Source organism: Orbicella faveolata, unplaced genomic scaffold, assembly GCF_042242905.1.
Source record: "Orbicella faveolata isolate gen_17 unplaced genomic scaffold, um_ofav_v1 contig_3, whole genome shotgun sequence".
NCBI lineage: Eukaryota > Metazoa > Cnidaria > Anthozoa > Scleractinia > Merulinidae > Orbicella > Orbicella faveolata.
The window spans coordinates 18,849,525-18,870,912 of record NW_028301558.1 but is presented as its reverse complement, the minus strand read 5'-3'; the positions used below and the strand labels follow the sequence as shown (position 1 = coordinate 18,870,912).

Here is a 21,388-nt window from a genome sequence, read left to right as displayed (position 1 = left end):
TAAATTTGATGTTGGGATGTTGAGAATTGATGAATTCAAAGAAAGACATGGCATCCCGCTCATTTTTAAAGACGCAAAAAGTATCGTCAACATAACGCCTATAGAGTAAGATGTCGGCCTTGTTAATTAATTATCTATTAAACTGAAGATGGCATAAGCATGCCGAAACATGTCTTTAAAAACTGTTGTACGTTTTATGCAATATTTATCATTATTGCTAGTATTACGACCTTATGGAAACATTATACAGTTGTAGCTGCTAAAAAGTTTACAGAAACATATCTTTTGATGGTACAGCCACACTGGGGCCATACGTAATTGTAATAGACTGACTAATTACCGTGTAGTGAAATGAGGAAAAAAAAAACGCTGAAAATCGCAAAAAATGATCCCAGCTCGAAAAAATAAAAGTCTTTCACAATGGCAAAATTATTTCCTGCAAAACACAAAAAATCACCGATCTGCAAAATTAAATTTCCGCATAAATTCAGCAGTTCATGCCCCACGGTAACAACCAAGTTAAAATTCAAGATAAGCTGATAAATTGATATTTGAGGAACAATAAGAATAACAGAAGCTGCATATTAAAAACATGCAAACTAAAAAAGATAACACGTTTCGCTGCTAACGTTATCATTTAGGGGTAGGATCAAAATCTGGCTAAAAACGTGGCAAGAACGTGACCAAAAACACGATCGAAGAATCGGCGGTAAGTTTCAAATTCCTTTGAAGGTGCTACGGCATTCTTGTCGTCGGTTTTCGGATTTTGTTCTTATAGAACCTCTTAATGGAAAGGAAATTCTTCAGCCTTTACTGACCTCCAACCGGAAGAAGGCATAAGCCCTAAGCAAACTGATCTATGATGATCCATCCGCATAAAATTTGATAGCCAAGCTTTTTTTCCCCTAAAAACCATAATGAATATTCCTCTAATTTGATATCTTTAAACTGTAGCTGCAACTGAGCTACATGAAATCCGTGATTCAAGATTTGAGTAAATTTGCTAGGAAATCAAAGAACACTTAGAGGCCTCTTTACACGGGCCTGGGTTGAATCACCGAGGAGAAGGCCAAAAATAAACACTTTGCACGAACCTTGGGTTTAACAGAGGGTGCTAAAAATAAAACCTTTACCGCAGAGGGTGCTAAAAATAAAAACTTTACACGAACCCGGGTTGTCAGTCTGTAACAGCATGTGGTTCGTTTCGAGCCTGACCCGGGTGAGCCTTTCTACCAGCCGAAACACTTATATGAAAGAATTGAAGAAATTTCAACTCTAGCCGGGGCAACCTGAGCTTGGGCCAGGGTTACCCAGCAAGGGGGGCTGACCCGGCTAGATTAGATTTTTAATGTAAACGCTTACAAGCATTTGACTGCAAAAGGGTTACCCTTCGCGGTGATTCGAACCGTGCAAGAACGTAATACAGGCCCTCAAAAAAACGCGTAATTTTACGTTTCGTCGAGTTAGACCTTCGTCACGGTTATTATAGGGTCAAGGTTTTGAGTGTGTCAAGATCATGATAAAAATAGATGACAAGGTATCGATTAGACGATACCCACTCTTCAAAAAAGTCTGAATTGATAAGCAACAAAATCTTGAAAAGGCAGTACTTTTGACGGTGTGGATGAATTATGTTAACTATTACATATTGTGGATTCGAACAAAACTGTTAAGGTTTAAAGCAATTTGTTCATTGTTCATTCGTGACTGGTTTTGAAGTCAATCTACATCAACACTATTGCACCTGACTTCCTTCTTTAAAAGTGTTTCTATTTTGATGATAAGTCGATTATCAGCGCTTGCACTTTCGGAAGTACAAAATAAAAAGCTGTTGGAAAAACAATACCCCAGTGCAGCAAAGAAAAATAAGCATAAATGAAGACAAAAAATTCTGGGATTCACTTATATTCGCAAACTCAGACATTCTGAATAGCAAACAATCAATCACTTGGGAATCACAGCGACGTGCTTACTCAATGGTTTAAAAAGGACGGACAAATGCAAAATTTGGGGGTAAACATGTTGTAAAAATAAACTAATAACAGCAGAAATGTGGTCAGATTTTTTAGATCTGTCATTCCTTACTATAAAAAAAACCGTTAATTAACTAACCGTTTAATTCTTTCCGCTTCCTATGATGATATTTTTGGCAAAGAAAATAAAGTGAGAAACCTCTGCACATCATGCGATTAATGGTCCTACAGAAACCAGGGTTTCCAAGCTTTCTGAATTCTGTCGATTTAGTCTTAAGATTTACACAGCAGGTTACTAATACAGCTCAGGGGTATTTCGTGCTTCGCCTCAGCGGGAAACCTGTGCTCGGCGCGGAACGTGTTCGCACTTGATAATAGAGTGTTCCTAGCTGCGTGCCCTCATCTAAGCCGAATTTTCGTCTTTATCCATAATTTCAGAGCTTTCTCTATGAGATTAGGAGGCAATTACGCACTTGCGTGCAGATTTTTACGTAAAAATACATACCTTGGAAAAATTGATCTTTGAATATTAGCAGCGCCATAAAATTTCAAAATAGTATATCTTTAACTTGTGGTAACCTGTTTTAAACTGTTTTTAAGCTTGATGTGAGTGAGTATTTTAGTTCTTCGGTACATAGATTATGAAAAGGTTTCTAACTTTGTTCCATCGAAAGGTTGTTCTTCAGTTTTAAATTCTCTGGCGATGATTTGTTTTAACAAGATAGAGTTACTTTTGAACACATTACCAGTATAATGAGTCGCAGATGGAAGCAAGAAGTGAAAATAGCCAATTCCCTCTATGAGACGCCCCTGCAGTGAATCATGGTAGTTGTATTCATCAAAACAAATATTCAGTCCAAGATGATGAATACAACTGCCAAGGTTACCTGCAGGCTCATCTCATGAGGGAATTGGCCATTCAGATTGTAAACAGCTAGGAACAAAAGAAACATCCCGTGATTCGCCGCTAGAAATGTTGAACACGGAAGAAAATTTCCACGTTTCGCTTTTGCGATAGCCTAAATGAAAACATGCATCGTGTAATAATTCAGCCATTTAAACTTCTAAAGCTCTTAACTAATTTGTATATTATTTGTTATTTCCATTGGTTCATTGCCAGAAATCAAATAGTTTGACAAAATATGAAACCCGCTTAATGTGATTGCATGCTAGTAAAGCCAGTTTTGTTTACATTACAGCAGAGCAGAAAAGCACAAGTTCCTTCGCACCCAAAAGGAAGTGTTCCGCCCATTTTCACAAAACAGGTATGAATTCTAATTGTACAATTGAGGTGGCATCACAAGTTCAGTGTACTTAAGTGATAGATTTGATTCCGCAGTTTGATTCCAGGGACCCGTTTCTCGAATGTCCCGAAAAGTTTTCGCATCCCGGAAAGCCGTAGCAAAATCTCAAACCTTATGATTACAGAGCTGTTTTATTCACATGCTCTTAATATGAACAGAGGTTCCCTTCATACAAGAAGTTTCAGGCTATACACCTCTCTGTATTTAGGTACAGATTAACTAGAAATGGCTTTGTGGGGCCGAAAAGTTTCAGGGGCTTGCGAGAAACGGGTCCCTGGCCAGCCATTTTGTTTTCGGTTCATCTACTAATGGGTACACTCTCAGCCCCCCACCATCACCGAACAAGGGTATAGTAACTTGCGGAATATGATAAATGATTTAACAGTGGATTCGTGCTTTAGCGCGCATCACCAAGTTATGATGCGCTCGCGGGAAGGGAACATAAAGAAGCGAAAGAGTTACTCGAGGAGCAGCCCAATTCTTGAGTGCTCTCTAGGTTTCCCAAGAACATCAGAACTGTATGATGTACAGCTAAAAGCAGGAATCGATTGTTTAATAACATTGTCAATTGAACTGGCTTTTATTGGAGTATGATACACCCCTGTGCAGGCCTTTCCAAACATCTTTCCGGAAATTCTCCAAAAAAATGCTAAATAAATTCGCCAAAATTTTGCTTAATATCTCGACAAACCCTCTAAATATCTCTTATCTTTGTGTTAAAAATAGAATGATTTTGAGTCAGTAAGGCCAAATATTTCAAAACTTTCAAAATTTTCTTGCAAAAGTAGAAGGAATAGAGGGAGAAGATTCAGGCGCATCGATGTTTCCAGCAGCCGCCATTTTGGAGTCGCTGCTTTAGTGCTTTTAGTAATATGGCATATATTTTTCAAGTCGGATTTACTGAAGTGCATTGTTTCTAGCATAGAACTGAGTATTGTTTCTAGCATAGAACTGAGTATTGTTTCAAGAAAATAGAGAGCAAAACAAAGGGCTCAGACCGAAAAGTATGATGACTTATGTGTAAAGAGTTTGTCAGAGCCGCTGAGGTATATGATAAATGAATTGATATGAAAATGGTTTGCCAGCCATGTTATATATTATTTTGATTTTGGTTGAACGTTTGTTTAACAACAACAAAAATCTAGAATACATCTAGATGCGACTGCATTGGTTTACAATTCTTGGCACTGCTGATTGTTTTATTACCGGTCAGTACTAGTCAAAGAATCAACAAGGTTACATCCCAAAAATCTTTACTTATAATTTACTTCCTAGAGGTCAAAACTTCGTGCACATCGAAGGACAAAACAATTATAACATTTCCCATCAGACTGCAGCCACACAACATATCGAACGGACTCCTCCTCGATTACTCCTAGTTATATTTTTAAACTCAGGTATGCTTCAGGGACGTGATCAATTTTTTTCTTATTTTTTGTTCCAAGTTATAAAACGTTTTACTCTAATGAAATCTCCTACATGTTTTTGCACGTTTTTGGCGGATTAGAGATTAGTTTTTAGATAGCAGCCTTCATAGCTTGATATTTCTTGTCTCTGTTAAAACTGAAATGTCCGTAGCTGCTTCCTTATGTCAAGACGAGTTGAGGGGAACAACGAGCGGGAACCCGAGAGTAACAAAAAAAAACAACCAGCTTTATTTGCATGACCATAAATACACACAGCGCAAAAGCTTCTGTAAACTAAAACTAAAACAGTAATGATTATCGAGAACGTATAATAAGGTTATGATATAGCAATCAATACAAGTTACATTGGTTTGATTTGAAAAATGAATATTGCGCAGATCAAAGCAAAATGAAATGAATTTTGCTTATTGAATCAGTGATTAACATAATGATTTGTATAAATCATAAGTTCGCTGATGGCTTGTAATGGAGAGAATTTTTCAAAAGTAGGAAAAATATTTTCGATTTTTCTATAAAATTTATCTCTTCGAATAGAATATTTAATGCATAAGAAAGTGAGATTCATCTTCAATTTGATTAGATTCACAAATAGGGCAGAGTCTGTTAACCCTTGCTATTTGATCATATCTTCCAGTTTGAGTCCTTAGTTTGTGATTGCCTATCCTAAATTTCACTAGTTCTTTTCTTTCGCTTAGCGGCTTGCTTATGAGCCCTAAATTAGACGAAGGTGTATAATCGTTCTTAAAAGTGTTGAAAAAATTTCGGTGTGTTAGAGTATTGCCTGGTATGTTCATAAAAAAAATACCGCTGGGAAGAGCCCCTATCCAGGTGTAGAAGATGTTGAGGCTGCACGGTCCCGTGTTCCAAAGAGGCTACTTCGTTGAGGCCAGTAAACGAACGACTGAAGTTCGATTTTGATCGGTTGAAAAATTGTTCAATTTTCGAACGTTCGATTGTGTTCGAGTAGCAAAGTGTTTGGGTGAGTTCGATGATGTTGGATTGCCGAATCCAATCGAAATGGAGTCCGACTGACTTCTCTGGGATCCTAGCACTTCCTAGTACAACAGATTTTCTCGATTTATCATTCTTTGCATATAAGCTTCAATCTTGATGATTTTAATCACCGTAATCACAATGAAAAGTGACAAAAGCTGACATATTTTCGAAAAATCCATCGAAAGAAGATTGCTTGCTGCGAGCTGTTACACGATTAATGAGTCGTTCTGACCCCTAGAATAGAAGGTTAATAGATGTGACTGTTTACCCTCGTGTCGACCATTTTTTTCATAGAAAAAGCAAGATTTATTTACAGTACAAAGCTTTGAATGATACAAATGATCAAGTGTCGGCGAGATAATGTTCACAAATATTTTACAAGAGCTATCGATAATAGAAGGACGAGACAGATTAAAGATTAATGGAACCATTGCAACATATTTTACACGATTTGTCCCTTTATTCATAAGCTCTGACAAGTTGATGATTGCTTTTAATTAACTTTCAGATAAAAAGCTCCAAAACAAACAATAGCGGCGGGGTTTTCGCATATCGTAACGGTGGCCTTGTCGGTGTTACCAAACGATAATTAAGTACACTTCTCCTTAGGGAAACGAATGCTATTCTAACTTATAAAATAAATTCCTACTGTTTGGGAAAAACGAACTGATATGGCCTTCGAAGAGAAAACGCTGTTTAATATTTTTCAACCCAAATGATTTAATAAGGCAAATGAACTATGCAAAGCTCTCGCATTGATTGACTTTGTTTGGAGGGAGCAGTATAAGCGCTTTATATTAACACCGCGGAAGGAGTTTGATAGGGTGAGCGGCCCAATTCTCGATTGGATTTAACGATCTTTTACATACATTTTTTTTCAGGCCTGACTAAACAATCGATACATCATTTTTGTCAGATCTCTAGTTGTTAATTAATGGCACGTGTCCAATACATGATCTCTGCTATCTATTTCAGACTACTCTCAAATCCTGTGATCGTAAATAGAAAAAAATTAATCGACTACCGTACCTTACGTTGCATACAAACAATTAAATAGTTCAATTAAAGGAACCCTTCCGGGACTAGAGGAGTATCAACTAACATGAAGCAAGAGACTGTGGTCTGATTGGATAGTTCGTTACTATGCATGAAATTACATAAAAGAAGGTTGCATTCTGCTTTCATTAATTAAAGTGGCTATGAGCCACTCGACTTGGAAAAAGGATTGTCTGTAAACAGTAGCAATTTGAGTTTTTAACCCGTAGGTCATATATCATTTATATATCGAGCTGAGGAGACGAAAAATGAAGTTAAAGCCGCAATGGCATTGAAACCGCAACGGAAACAAGAATGCAGAAGGAGACGTGATACCGTTGAAAACATTAATGAAGTCATCGGTGATCCTTGTCCGAGACGTTACCACAAACAAATTACTGCTTCTTATCCGATCACCAAATAAATGTAAAGCCGAGAACTTAGCTAAGTTAATACTGGACGTGTGACCAAGTAATGTAATACCTGTATTACGGGCTCTTGGTTTCTTCCCAATCTTGTTATCGTTGTTGTTGTTCTTCTTTTTGCCCATCAATATCAGTGACTTTCCTCCCACTGCATTTACTTTCTAACGGCTTCATCGTCTTCGGCTTAACCCATCCATTGCCCCATGAGTGTTCGCGCTCCATCTATGTAAGGTTGTGTAGATATATCTTTGATGGGATCTATTCAGTTAGGCATTTACGATCGTAGGTATCCACTATTCTAATCAGCTTTATTCTATATATAGAGACATTCATGCGAAAATCTTCTCAATGTAGATTTTTTCTATCGTGAGATATCGAGTACTTGCACCAGAAATGTAAAGAACAAATGTGAAACATTGTCAATAAAATTTAAACTAATCACTCAGTGAGGGAAGGATCGAGTGCATCTTCCATCCATACCTACAACTTGGAAGATATTATTTTCCAAGTTAAAAACGAGACGTGAAAACTACTGCTTTGTGCTTTGATCATTCATACTTTCAGAAGTAAAATGAGTTATTGTCGTGCTTCCCCGGACTATATAAACATGCCTGTGTTTCTTTCGTAAATATGAAGAAAGCATAATTCTGTCTGACCTCCACAAATGAGGGTTAATAGATAATAATCGCTAACCCTTTAAGGAGACAGGAGTGTTTTAGTTTATCAAAACAAAAATATATTCACATTGGTCCCATAAAGTAAAGCTTGAAGATTTTGTTGTAATAAGTTATGTAAAAATATATCAGCTCCGGAGATGTATAACAGGAATAATAGAGGGAGATAACAGAAATCTAAACAATTAATACAGTTACTAACTGGAAGTCCATAAGAATAAGGCTGCTTTCCAGACTCTGCCGGGTTTTGTAGAATTTGCCAGTACTTTATTTAAAAAAGGAATGATTTTTGTTGGGAAAAATACTGAATGAATAAAGGAACAACGATCAATTGCGATGTAAGGTATTAGAGTATATTTATGAATGAAGCGAAGGGTTTATAGTAGATTACAATTTTCATCGCTAGCCTGTAAAATAGCCAAACGTTAGGATAAAAGTTTAACTCTCTAAAAAGCGTTTTAAGTTACCATTCCAGAAAACGCTTAAAAATATACAATATACATTGTAATTCTCGAAGTATTGAACAAGAAGATGAAAATTTCTGTGGAAGTATAAGGAATGCCAGAATATGAGTATTGCGTTTGTGTTTTCAATCCATAAATTGGTTGTGAAATCTTTAGCATATAGTCTCTAGAGACACCGTCATGCATAGCGTCTCACTCAGATTTGTTAGCTTTAATACCTTACACAAGAAATTCAAAATCTCGCTCAGCTTGACTCAGTTACGGGAGAGTTATAAAACGTCCCTTCAATACGGAGTCAAACACTTTCAGTTGCAAGACAGTTGTTTTCTTTGTCAAGGTGGGGGAAGTGGATCGCGCGAGTTGTCACTGACGCGGGGATTGTGGTCTAACTTGACTAAGCCGCTGATCGAACTACGTCAGTTAGATAGCGAGTGATCTGATGATATTCTGTTTACATGTTGTCGTAGGAACTTCAGCCATTTCTGTGCCATAGTGTATCATTTCTGATCACCCCTTCTACTTGCTCCTTCTGGACTTTCAAATCGAAAAGATCGACGGTAAGTGGATTGTGTGTAAATTGTATATCATGAACTGGACCTTTCCAGGGCTAAAAAGGGGGAGCCTCCTATTGCACGCCGTTCACATAGACGGAATCACGACATTTCAAGCACTTCAAACGCTTCCCGGAGTCAATACTACAGTTTTCGCTTTCATTCACATTTTAGTTCCTTTACTCGCATATCTCAATCGTGCTTGTAAAGTTTTAGAATTGTGCTGTAGTTGTATAGCCTGGCATAGTTGACTAAGTTATAGTTGTAGCTATTTATTGCTTAAGTTTACGTTCATTTTCCATAATTGGGCCTTTCTAGTTTTAAGTTCTGAGTATATATATCTCTGCATTTGTCCGTCACAAATTGTTCTCTTTCATGAGCAACATCGTAATATAATTTTTCAAGCACTTGTTATCATGTAGTTGGTAAGCAAAAACAGTTATGCTCGGAATCTTTTCCTCGATGCTCGTTTTTTTGGCTCAGCTCCATCGTAAGTTTGGGTGTTGTCAACTTACTCCCTGTACAATAGTACCTCGCTCAGCTAGCTAAAGTAAATTTTGAGACAGGTGTTAGTCCGCTAATCGACTTAGGATCAAAATAGTTCCCATTTTTTCAAGTTTGAAAACAAACAAGCCATTAAGTGAGGTATTGCTCTGTTCTTTGGGGTGACGGGGCAGTGTCAGAACAGGGTAATGTCACGAATGAAACAATCTTTAATCTTTAATCTTTAATCTTTAATCTTTATTTTTACACGGTAAAAATTTATCAGGTACAATAAATTCCAATAAAATGTCTAAGATCCTAAATTCAACAATCCAACAATTCAATTCCAATTCAGAAATGTTTATGCTTGGATCATCTTGAGGCTTGGAGTTGATTTGAAATCTTGTGTTTATATTTCCTTGGGGAAGCATGCTCATGATAAAAAACGAGTATTAAATAAGAACAGGAGAGAAAGGGGAAATCAAAATCAAAAAAAAAAAAAAAAAAAAAAACGCAAACCGACACAAGTACGAGAAAGGCCGCAATCCTGGTGTAAGGTTTCGAAAGAGGAATGACTAGAAGTTAGAAAGAAATTTAATAACAAAGGAGGAGCTGTTAAAAAGGTAAATTGAGGTCACAGTTAACTTGGAACGATTCTATTTCAATTTGTATTTCTTGACAGTGTTCGTCTAAGCATAAGCATAGCATTTCTCGATTTCTTGGCACTTAGCTTAAAGAAAGGTTTGCGTTTAGATTCTGGAGAATTTCCCTTACTTTAGATGAATAAATATCACATCGCTGAAGAGAAATGCATGGTATAGAAGCATATCCTCTGTACTATCAGCTAGACTCAGGAAAGTAGAGAAGGGTCAGTGAAAAGTCTTGTGGCTTTACCTGATGCTTTATTAACCAATGTTGGATGTTCTGACAAAATGGTGAACGAATTCACAGTTCCAGAAGAGCTGCATCACAATGGAGGAGCTGTTAAAAAAGAGTCCAAAAAGGTAGATTGAAGTCACAGTTATCTTGAAACGATTCCATTTCAATTTGTATTTCTTGACAGGGTTCTTCTAAGCATAAGCATAGCATTTTTTCGATTTCTTGGCACTTAGCTTAAGAAAGGTTTGCGTTTAGATTCTGGAGAGTTTCGTTTACGTTAGATGAATAAATATCACATCCGCTGAATAGAAATGCATGGTGTAGATCTATATCCTCTGTACTATCAGCTAGACTCAGGCAAGTAGAGAAGGGTCAGTGAAAAGTCTTGTGGCTTTACCTGATGCTTTATTAACCAATGTTGGACGTTTTGCCAAAATGGTGAACGAATTCACAGTTCCGGAAGAGCTGCATCAGAATTTTTGATTTTTTTTTTCTTTCAAAAACGAGTTTTCATTTGCTTGGTTGTTGTCACCAAGATACTCCTGTAACCATTTGGATTTCAAAGCGCAATTGAAGGATTGGATATCTTACATTTTAATCCACTGTCTTTGCATTCGTTTAACATCACACTCCTTTTGCTTTTATTCCCTCTCAGAAACTTATATAGAATTTGATGTATGTCTTTCAGTTAAGATTTCGAAGATTGCAGAGATGACATGATGTAAACAAGCTGAGATGTAGCTAAGCTCGGCTCGTGATTTACGAATTCTTCTCGTGTTCTTCCGACATCCCGCGTGGTCTATCAGCCTATAAACCATAAAAACTTGTGGTCTATTGCTTAATTATTCGTTCGGTTTTTAAAAGATCCGATCCGGAGTGCCTCGGTTTTCTCATAGTTGGCTTTTAAGCCTGACGATTTGGCGAAAATGTTGAGTAGCAGAAAGGATATTTCTTTCCAGAACTTTGTGCCGTCCAATATAAGTTTGGCATTATCAGCATATTGGTCTATTTTGCATTCATTGTCCGAAACATAAATACCACGAATTAGTTTATCTCATCTTACTGCCGCCTTCAGGATTTCAGCACATAAAACAAGAAGATAAGGGGACAAGGGACAGCCTTGACGTACACCTCTACTTAGATTGAAGATATCTGACGTCTAGCCATTGTTTTATATGCTACTGCCAATGTAGTATAAAAGAGTTTTATCCAGGAAATAAGAGAATTTCCAAATTTATAATTTTCTGGACTTTTTCAAGAAAAGTCCATTCAGGAGTGTCAAAAACTTTTTCAAAATCGATGAAGAGAAGAACGCTTCCTATGCTAAGCCTTCTCTCTATATCACAAAAGAGAAGATTAATGACGTTAATTCCAAAGGAAGATAAACTCTGTGTTACATTAAAAAAAAAAAAATGGAAACCCATCTCGCTTTTGAATTGTGATTATACAATTACTGCTAAATCAATCGTTTTTAGATCCTTGCTTTCGATGATAAATAAAATGGTCTTGGCATCGATTCTCGTTGTTTTACAATTGAAATGCCCTTTTTTCACTCAAAGAAATACTTTGTATTTTTCTCCACTTTATCGTACCAGCTTGTTCTGGACCTGACAATCGAACCTTGGGTTTTGTAGTTGATCCACTGCTCTGGGCTTTGTTTCTTAATCTCCAGTTTCGTACGGATTCCACACTTCTCAACTTCAGAAAGGATATTTTCAAGTTTTTGCTCAAGCATTAAGATTTCGGTCTCCAGGGTCATCTCGGTTCGTTTTTGTTTCGCCTTTTGTTGTTTTGCATATTTGATCGAACTTTCTCTGATTTGAATTTTCAGCACATCCCGTAAAAGTATGGCAATCATTTGAAACATCATTTAAGGTTTCTTTGATAAGGTTAATATATTAAAGAGTAGAAGTTCACAACTTCAAGAAACCTGGTCGTCTGGAGTTTGTTTTAGTGCCGAGAGATAAAGTAATTAGAGAGTGATCTGTTTTAAAGCCCAGTTGTATATCTGCCTCAAGTCCATCGGTTGATAAGCTTGAACTGATTTTAAAAAAATCTAATCTACGGTGAGTTTCTGGTTTATTTCTTCTCCACGTGAAACGCTGTATGTTCGGGTGAAGGTCGGGCCAAATGTCCGTCACATCAAAATTTTCTTTGGACAAAATGGGTGGTATGGTTTTCCTTTGTTCATTGGTTGTCTCCGCCTTAAACCCAGTGTTCCATTCGAAGGTGGATAGTTTATTAAAGACGCTTTTAAAGAAATTTGGATCATCATTATTATTAGGTGCATAAATATTTTGTAGAGTTATAATTTTGTCTTCTGTTTTGATGTCGACTGTGATGAATCTACCCTCAAGATCTGAGAAATATTTTAGTATCTCAGAAGAGAAATTGTTATTAAACTTGGCTCTAGAACTTGAAAGGCTGCTGAACAGACCTCTATGACCTCTATAGCCCCATTCAGCTAACCAGAATTTTTCCGATTCTTTTGAACAGTGTACTTCTTGCAAAGAAAACAACTGAGTATTTTTGTTGTTCCTTAGCCAGTTAAGAGTTTCTCTCTTGTAACCTGCTGGATAGTTCCATGACATTTAAGGAACGTATCACTACAAATAATCTACTTTGGAATATTCGACGAATATATTATAATATATTATGTGTTGGAAATGAATTTCCTTGAACGAAAATCCGTCCGTTCTTGATAAATATGCCGGGACGAGGTTCATCCTTCTGGCGTTTCGCAAGGCATTGAACAGTTTCCTCTGCTCCTTCGCGGTCTCACACGCGTAGCTGAGTACTAGGATGATCATGTTGGTGGTTTGGAGAGTTGGCAAGCTCTTTTCTTCTATTCCAAAGATCACGTCTGGTTTTGCGCAGTTAACAAAGTGTGCGATTATTGCGCGAGGCATTACGTCATCTCTTTGTTTTCCAGTACATACGGTAAACCGCATGGAACTCGACTTTGTCAGCACCCTCCATTTTGACTGCGGCCATCACCTCGCATACAATATCTTTGCAATTTTCATTTTGTTTTTCGAGTACATTAAGACGCCGTATGCTTTCTCTTCCGGTATAGTTCTCCAGTTTACTCGTTCTTGCTTTGGTGACTGGTTTGGAGTTGAGTATTCTCCTTTTCCAGGAGCCCATCCAATTAGCTGAAGTTCAGCTAACTTAAGCTTGTTTTACTCGCCCTGTTGTTTTAAGGCTTGTATTTCTGCCCATGCAGGCAGCATCTAAAGATATCTTTAATCGTCTGTGGTTCTCTTTAAGATTGAAAGCCGTCCGTCATTTCGGATCAGCCCTTCTGCTTGCTTGACTTTCAAAGCAAAAACATAGACGGTAAGAGTGTTGCGTGTAAATTGTATTTTATGAACTGGACCTTTCAGGGCTAACAAGGGTGAACCTCCTATTGCACGCCGTTCACATAGACGGAATCACGACATTTCAAGCTCTTTAAACGCTTCCCTGAGTCAATACTACAGTGTTCGTTTTCATTCACATTTCAGTTCCTTTAGTCGCATATCTCAATCGTGCTGGTAACATTGTAGAATTGTGCTGTAGTTGTATAACCTGGCATAGTTGTCTAAATTTTACAGTTGTAGCTATTTATTGTTTAAGTTGACGTCAATTTTCCGTAATTTTGCTTCTGGTACTTATACCCCTGAATTTGTCCCTCACAAATTGTTCTGTTTTATGATCAGCATCGTAATATAATTTTTGAAGCACTTCTTATCACGCAGTTAGTAAGCAAAAGCGGTCATGCCCGGAATCTTTTCCCTCAATGCTCTTCTTTTTGGCTCAGCTCCATCGTAAACTGGGGTGCTGTCAACTTACCTCTGTTCAGTTCTAGTACATAAAGGATAAAGACTGTTCCGAGTAACTGCATTGAGTGTGTCTATATATTATATAGTCGACAAGAGACAAGAAACTTTCTGCCGTTATTTTCGGTATTATTCTATACTATCTTCAGACAAAAATTGCAAAGATAGAGCGCAGATTCTAAATACTGAAAGATGGAGATTAGCATTAACAGCACGAGACAGACAAAAACAAAGACGACAATCGAAAGAAAAGGCACAACAGGGTTGCCACAGGTCAGGAAATGGTCAGGGAAAAAAATTCTTCAAGTTCAGGGAAAAGTCAGGGAATTTGATTTTGAGCCAGAAAAAAATTGGCATTTAAAAGAAAGTCAGGGAAATTTGATATAATTTAACACGGCCGATTTAATACCATTGAAGGTGGGAAGAAACCCTTTGGATCGCAGTGATCTCAACGATATTTTTCTATAACGAAGAAGGAAAATATGCTGAATACTTATCAGTCTTTTAAATGAATGAGTAAAAAGGACGACTGCAAGTTCACGCTAGAAGTTGCTACCAGATTTGACATTCACGGTATTTTTTCTGCAGTCAGAGAAATGCTATTTTTTTTATTACGGAAAAGTCAGGGAATTTTGAAAAGTGATATCTGTGGTAACCATTCACAACTCTACTGGCTTTTGCACAATACAATTTCTCGGATTAACTTTTATCCTTTAAATTCGATTCACCGTTCTCTCTCTCTCTCTCTGTCTCTCTTTTTGGTGGGGGGGGGGGGGGGGGGGGGTATTAATAGCAACTATATCGACCCCGACGTTTTTTTCTTGAGAACTCGTTATCACTGAGGCCGCACACTGTAGCACTATCAATGTAACCGTATTGTTACGTACGAGGTGGCCTCAACTAAAAACCTGGTGGTTTCTAGAGGTCACCACGTCATACATTGAAATATTTATAAATAATTGCTGTTTTAGTAAAAAGGCAAATAAACAGAATGTATGTATGTAAGGGGAAATTAGCATGATTTGTGAAAAAAAAGTCACTTCTTGCATTAGAATATTTGGGGTCGGTGAACAAAATCCGCGTTTCTGGACGTGCTCTTTGCAGCATTAAATTATTACAAAGCGGAATGTTTTATCTGAAGCAAAACCGGAAAAGGGTTCCATTTGCCTTGCACTTAAGTTCAATTCAGTTTATTTGTGAACTTGGTTTCATATCAAAATCTCGGTTTAAAATCTCCATTCTTTTAGAGGACCTAGCTTGTTTCCATTAAGTTGTCCTCTCATCCTTGTAAAGTTGTCAAAACAAATTAATGAAGGGCATAATAGTTATTTCCTTATTTCCTTGCAAATTAGATTGAACTCCTTTTCTCTAATTATACTGAGCTCATTTCAACAATTTGTTTGTATTTTTTGGCGCCCCGTTTAATCCCATTATGTGGGAAACTGGAGACAAATTGAGGATTATCTGTTGAAATAGACATATTGAGCAAATACTTGTAACTTCATTAGCTAGGCGACAAAGTAAACCTTTGTAGAGGCAGGCGAAAACGAGAGACACTCCTTTGCCATAATAATTGGAAAAGTGGTGAGTCAGATTGAAATGAAATCTCGAGTAAATACATTTGATATGCGAACAAGATTCTACTTAAAATTTCTTCAGTGTAGATCTCCAAATAGGCGTGGAGCAAATTGGCGACAACAAATCTGCGAAACTATTGCCTGTTGCCTTTTTGTTTAGAGACAGTTGCGTTCGCATTTACTAAAATCCACTGCTCTTTCATTCTTGTTAAGTTAGAGAAACGACTCTGATGAGTTGTTCAATGGGTGATTTATAAAAAAACTCATGTCACTTCATCTCAAAACGGGAGACTCGATGGCCAAACGATTTAAGCATTAGCGCACGTAATAGGCATTCCGGGTGGAACCAAGGATTTTGCCATTCTCCCCTCAGATATATTAATGGTCCCCGGACAAACTGTTAGAGCAACCTTGCCAAATGCTTAGAGTAACCTGCGATAGACTAACATCCCATACAGAGAGATTAGCGATGGTTCATGCCACGGCCCGTGATAAGCTCCAGCCGGATTCGAGTACGACGTCACATGAAACTAAAAAGAGTTCAAGCTTGGTTGACATGGCCCAATAACGGAAAGTTTATAGCCCCGAGCTAACCAGGGAGAGTTAAAGTTCACTAACGAAAATTCAGGCTGGTGCAGAGGAAGCTGAAATTGGGTGGAAGTGCATAATGCAAAGGATGTTTTAGCTTCGTTCTGATATCCGAAAACTACAGGTTGTCAGATGCGAGCTTGTTGGGAATGTCAAAAAAAGTTCAAGCAAAGTTCATTTTTTCTATTCATTTATTTCAGAGTAGGAAAACTGAGTTATGCACTTTTGTAAAGATGAATGCAGTTGTTCGATGAATACTTAATATATATCTGAGTGGGTTATCGAACATTCTCATGTCCATTCATATCACAACATAGATAGCAAAGCAACTTATATCAATTCACCCTATAACATGACTGAAAAAGCCGCGCAATTAAATGGCGGTATTACGTAAACGTGCATAGTTTGCTTGTTTTTATTTTTGCCATCTATAAATATATTTGCAAAATATCAATCTGTAAGGCAAGGAAGTCCAGGAAAGCCAGTAAGGCTTATGTAAAGGAGTACCTTTAAAGTTACCTAAAAATTATAATGCTATTGTGACCTGTTATCGGGACACAAACTGATCATAATTTAGGGTAAAAGATAATTAACCAAAACTGAACGCGCAAATGCGCAAAAGCAAAGGAAGACCAAAAAAAAAAAAAAAAAATGCGAAAAAAAGCACACTAAGAGAAGTAAAATGCACTTATACCAAGAAAGATGGCTTAAGTGTAGAGGTGAACGCAACAATCCTAGAGGCATTTTAAGTTTAAGGGCTGAGAGAATTAAATGATTTTGGGCCTTGAAAACGGAGTGAGAATTTCCTTACATCTGTCAGTTCGATGATTTCGATCGTAAATTCTCCCATGTGATCGCGCAAACCCACTAGCCTTCTGATCTGTAATATATGTGTGTGCATTTTAATTAATTTATGTCACACTTAATGCTACAGTTCATGTCATATTACATGACGAGCGAGTCCTGCGTGTCCTGCGTGTCCTGATGGCATACCAAATCAACTTGCTCGATTACAGTCCAAACGAATGCCAGTACAAAATGCTAAGAATTAAGCAGTATTAACTACTCATTAACCGAGAGTGAGGTCTTAAATATAAATCTCAAACCGAGAGCTTACCGTATCAGAGCAATAGCGAGGTCAATACGGCAAGTCCGAGGTTTGAGTTTTTTCCGTAAAGACCGAACGTTCGAGGTTAACATGAGTTTTATTATATGGCTTTTTGGCTTTTTCGCAGGCTCGTAATCAGCCCGTGCACGATGGGCATTACGGGGAAATAATGCCCTACAATAAGCCAATCAGAGCGCGCGTTATATCGGCTACAAAGGCAAGCCATATAAAAAACCTATTTGGGTCGCTTACTAGAGGTTGAAAAGTAAGGGAAGATGTTTGAATACAGGCGAATTTAAGTTTTCGTGGTCACCCACGATCCGCGCGATTGTTAAGGCTTAGAGAGGTCGACGGTATGGGAAAATTATTTTTTCGTGATCAAACGTGGGATTGAAAGACATCAAGCGTTCACCCGAGTCCCCGAAGCTTATATTTAACAAGAGACAATCGATCATCATCGTCTCTTGTATTGAACTAGAAGATTCTTTTTTGCTAACACCTTGGGAAAATCAATTAGCAATGCAATTAGTCCTAAGCTTTTGAAAGGTTGAAGACTCTTGCAAATGTTCTGTGCCTGGTGTACGTAATAGGCGATGCTAATTAAGTGAAACTGTAGGGGGCGAAGATAAATCAGAGACCCGAATAGGTGGACCTTTATACTCTTTTAAATCAAATTAGATCCGATACGTATACCGTTCCGTTATTGCCACACACGTCCGTACGACAGTACCAAACCTATGCTATCTACCTTCGTATACGGGTGGTCGTGCCTCGGGCACTCCATTCGTCAGATTGGCCATTTCATCAACCGGACCGGACATATTTGTCAGCAATAAAGATGATGATCAAAGCTGTTACAATGTTACCAAGAAGAAGATGAAATATTTGTTTCAACCCGGTGTTGGTTTGAAATAGAAATTCTCCTCGCATGGACTCCATGTTACCACGCACGAATTGCTTTCAAGTCAGTTAGTTCTGAGGATTTACCCTCTAGCCCTGTCTTGTACGTATTCAACTTTGGACTGCAGTTGGCTAGAAAGCAAACCAAACATAAGCTGCCCTCAAAACCCTTGCCTAAAAAAATGTTTGTAGTTTTCTGTGTCATTGTTCAAAAGTAGATTTTCTTAGGCGTTAAAGAAAACAGAGGGCGCGACCCTCATTTCACTCCTGACTTGTTAGTTTCAGTGCAGTTTGTTTCGTGGACAAGAACTAAAAGAAACTAACTGGATCTAGTAAAAAGTCACTTAATTTAGGATTAACGGGACAACAACATCTTCGCCAGTAATACTGACTTCTTTCATGATTAACAACTTTGAAAGGCAGACAGAGGAGACTAGATTTTAAAAGAAACACTGAAACCTTTGAAAAGTTTAATGAAGATGAACTCAGTTTGGCAACTTAAATGCGGTTATTCCTTTGTCACATTTTCAGTAGTAATCATGTTATCGGAGGACATAACTAGTAATCTTCTTATTCAGTAAATCTCGCTTCCGCGCCGAAACAATCATTTCAGTCGCGTGCACGCACTAAAAAGCGCAATGAAATGAAGCCAAAGGATTACTTAAGGATTATCTCAGTCGGAGAGATGAGGTTTAATTCAGCAAATGTTTCCTCTTTTTTTAGTGTTGTCAAAACACTCGCAGGACTTATCCCTGCGATAAACAGGATCGAAAAGAGTGGGAAGACGGTAAGCATTTCAGTTAGACCTATAATATCTTTGACAAATTGCTTCTTAAGCTATTACCAAATCAAAATCTATAACGTTCCAGCAAAAGGTTGGCCGCGGTATTCGACTTAAAACTGAGAACCAAAATAGTTGTAAACAGTAACAAATATCTTCAACCTAAAGTTCGTGTCTTAAATGTTGTCATGTCCTAGCGCACTTGAATTCCGTTCATTTCCGAAAACCGCAAAACAACCTAGAGATGAGCGAGAGAGGTTTGCAACATATCTTAATATAAATACTTTATTATTTATACAATTTTGAGATTTTGCTTTTTCTCTTACTGGCGGAACAATGCGTGTGGAAAGACTCGCTTTAAGCACTACCTGGGTGGTGAACAGAAACTCGCCATGTGATAGCCACCGCAAAAAATTCCATGGGTCAATTCCAATATAACAGCGATGTGGTGATCACATTGTTAAATTTGTGTTATTGTGTTTGTTCGTTGATAATACTAAGCCTTCAGTGTTCAGTTTTCGTTATATGTACTTAAACTGTTTTACTTGTTTTTCCAGTTTATTAATTGTAATCGCCTGATTTTTAACATGTTTCCGCTTAGGGGGGATAGATAAACCCCAGGCTACTAATCCATAACTCATTTCCCGGAATATTGGCTTATTTAACGAGCGGCACGATCCACTCTGTCTGTCACTGACATCTAGGCGGTACCCCTGTGCTTTATACGGTTTACCCACCAGAAACATATCCTCTTGGCGTAGTAACTACCTTTTTATCAGAAAATCATTTCGTTTCTCATTTCGCTACATATTCAGGAAAGCGAAGTTACTCAACCTTATAGTTGGATCGCGCTCATCGCTCTACACCGCCCTAAAAAGGCTTAGCACCAGTCACGAAGTGAGAAATCCTCCGAAACCTTACAAATGGTATGCTTGAAATTGTACCATTCTTTTGTCCCTGAAAATACCGTATAACACCGAGATCTTAAGTTGAAAACATTCGTTTCATGCTTCGCTGTCATAAGACGCGAACCACTATCTCAGTTGGAGGATAACATTAACCTTAGTACTAACACAAGCCAATGTGTGTCTCGCAACAATAGTAGAACTTGTGATAATGATAACTGACTGATACAGGATTTTCTTTCAGCTCACGATGAGAAACTCGACGACGCTGCTCCTCTTCTTCGTGTTAGTTATGCTAAACATGTTGATGAGCGAAACACGGCGTCGACATGGTAAACCCAGCCAAGACGAGTTAAGGGCATTCAAGAGATGTAAAGGCAAGGTGTGTGTTGCTCGAGTGTCATTCTGTATCATAATGAAAGATTGCCAACGCTGCAGACCTAGAGCCCCCGGGCAAAAGTGTGAGTGTTGTGAAGACTGTTTTAGATGCCTTGGTAATCTCTGGAGAAAATGTTGCGACTGTATTGGTCTGTGTAGCTATTTTTCACCTCCAAACGCCACGAGTAAACCCCAGGAAGTGCCAAGCACCTTCGGCGATTTGGACACGTCTTTACCAACACTGTTCGAGGCGTCGTTCCAGGCGATGAGTCATGGATCGCGTTTCCCCATAGTGTTTAAGACGAGACCGCGCCAATCTGCAACTCCTTTGTCACCTACTTCGGGGAAAAAAGGTATGTTTTGGCCGGCGTTGGAGTCGATCATTCTTTCTTTGTTTTAACATCTATCTCGGCGTGTATCTCAGTTGGCTTTTAGTTTCGGCCACATGACGGAGAGAAAGGTTAGTTGTCCCTTTTGAAGAAATGTGTGTGCGTTATATGGCCACTTAGCTCGATTTAAGACTTTTTTTTTTTAATTGCAGTTTGTACATAGTGTGTAACGTCTTCTAGCTAACTTGGGGTAAAAGGGTGGATAAAACTATCCACCGGGTAAATTGCTATCCAACGAAAACTGAATCACGCTATCCAGTGGATAGCGTTATCCTTCCTTGGAACAACCTCGGCCAGGAGATCTTTTTTTTATTAAACTAGTAAAACCGCTGAAGTGAAACACAACAACAACAACGACGACGACCGTGGACTAATCTGACAGAAATATCTCATTCTTGTTAGTGTCAGTGACATTGACTATTGGTCAATTATTATTGAGTTAGGTCAAGAACTGGTGCACTGAAAAGTGCAGAAAACCACCGATTTAGACAGATAACCCCAGCCTGACATTTCAGTGATTTTTTTCCTTGTTTGGCGTTGGCAGATAATTGTATTTTTTTTACTGATTTCAGTGGTCTAATCGAGGAACTAAGAATACTAATACCACTGAAGAAGACGAAAAGTTTAACTCTTCTGCAAGTGCGCGCACTTAGCTAGAATGGCGTGATCTTTACACATCCACAACATCCACTTTCTGCTTTTTTCGGTATTCGAACTCCAGAATATCGCT

General features: G+C 38.1%; 1 protein-coding gene across 1 annotated transcript in view; it reads left to right on the top strand.

Annotated features, from left to right (window-relative positions):
* Positions 1 to 21,388, top strand: part of LOC110068828 (twisted gastrulation protein homolog 1-A-like) — a 33,532-nt gene that overhangs the window by 10,479 nt on the left and 1,665 nt on the right. Inside the window, exons 2-4 of the mRNA XM_089298582.1 lie at positions 3,173 to 3,238; positions 8,766 to 8,855; positions 20,136 to 20,622. Of these exons, the coding sequence (XP_089154708.1) occupies positions 3,173 to 3,238; positions 8,766 to 8,855; positions 20,136 to 20,622 (643 nt within the window). The remainder of the gene's footprint in view (positions 1 to 3,172; positions 3,239 to 8,765; positions 8,856 to 20,135; positions 20,623 to 21,388) is intronic.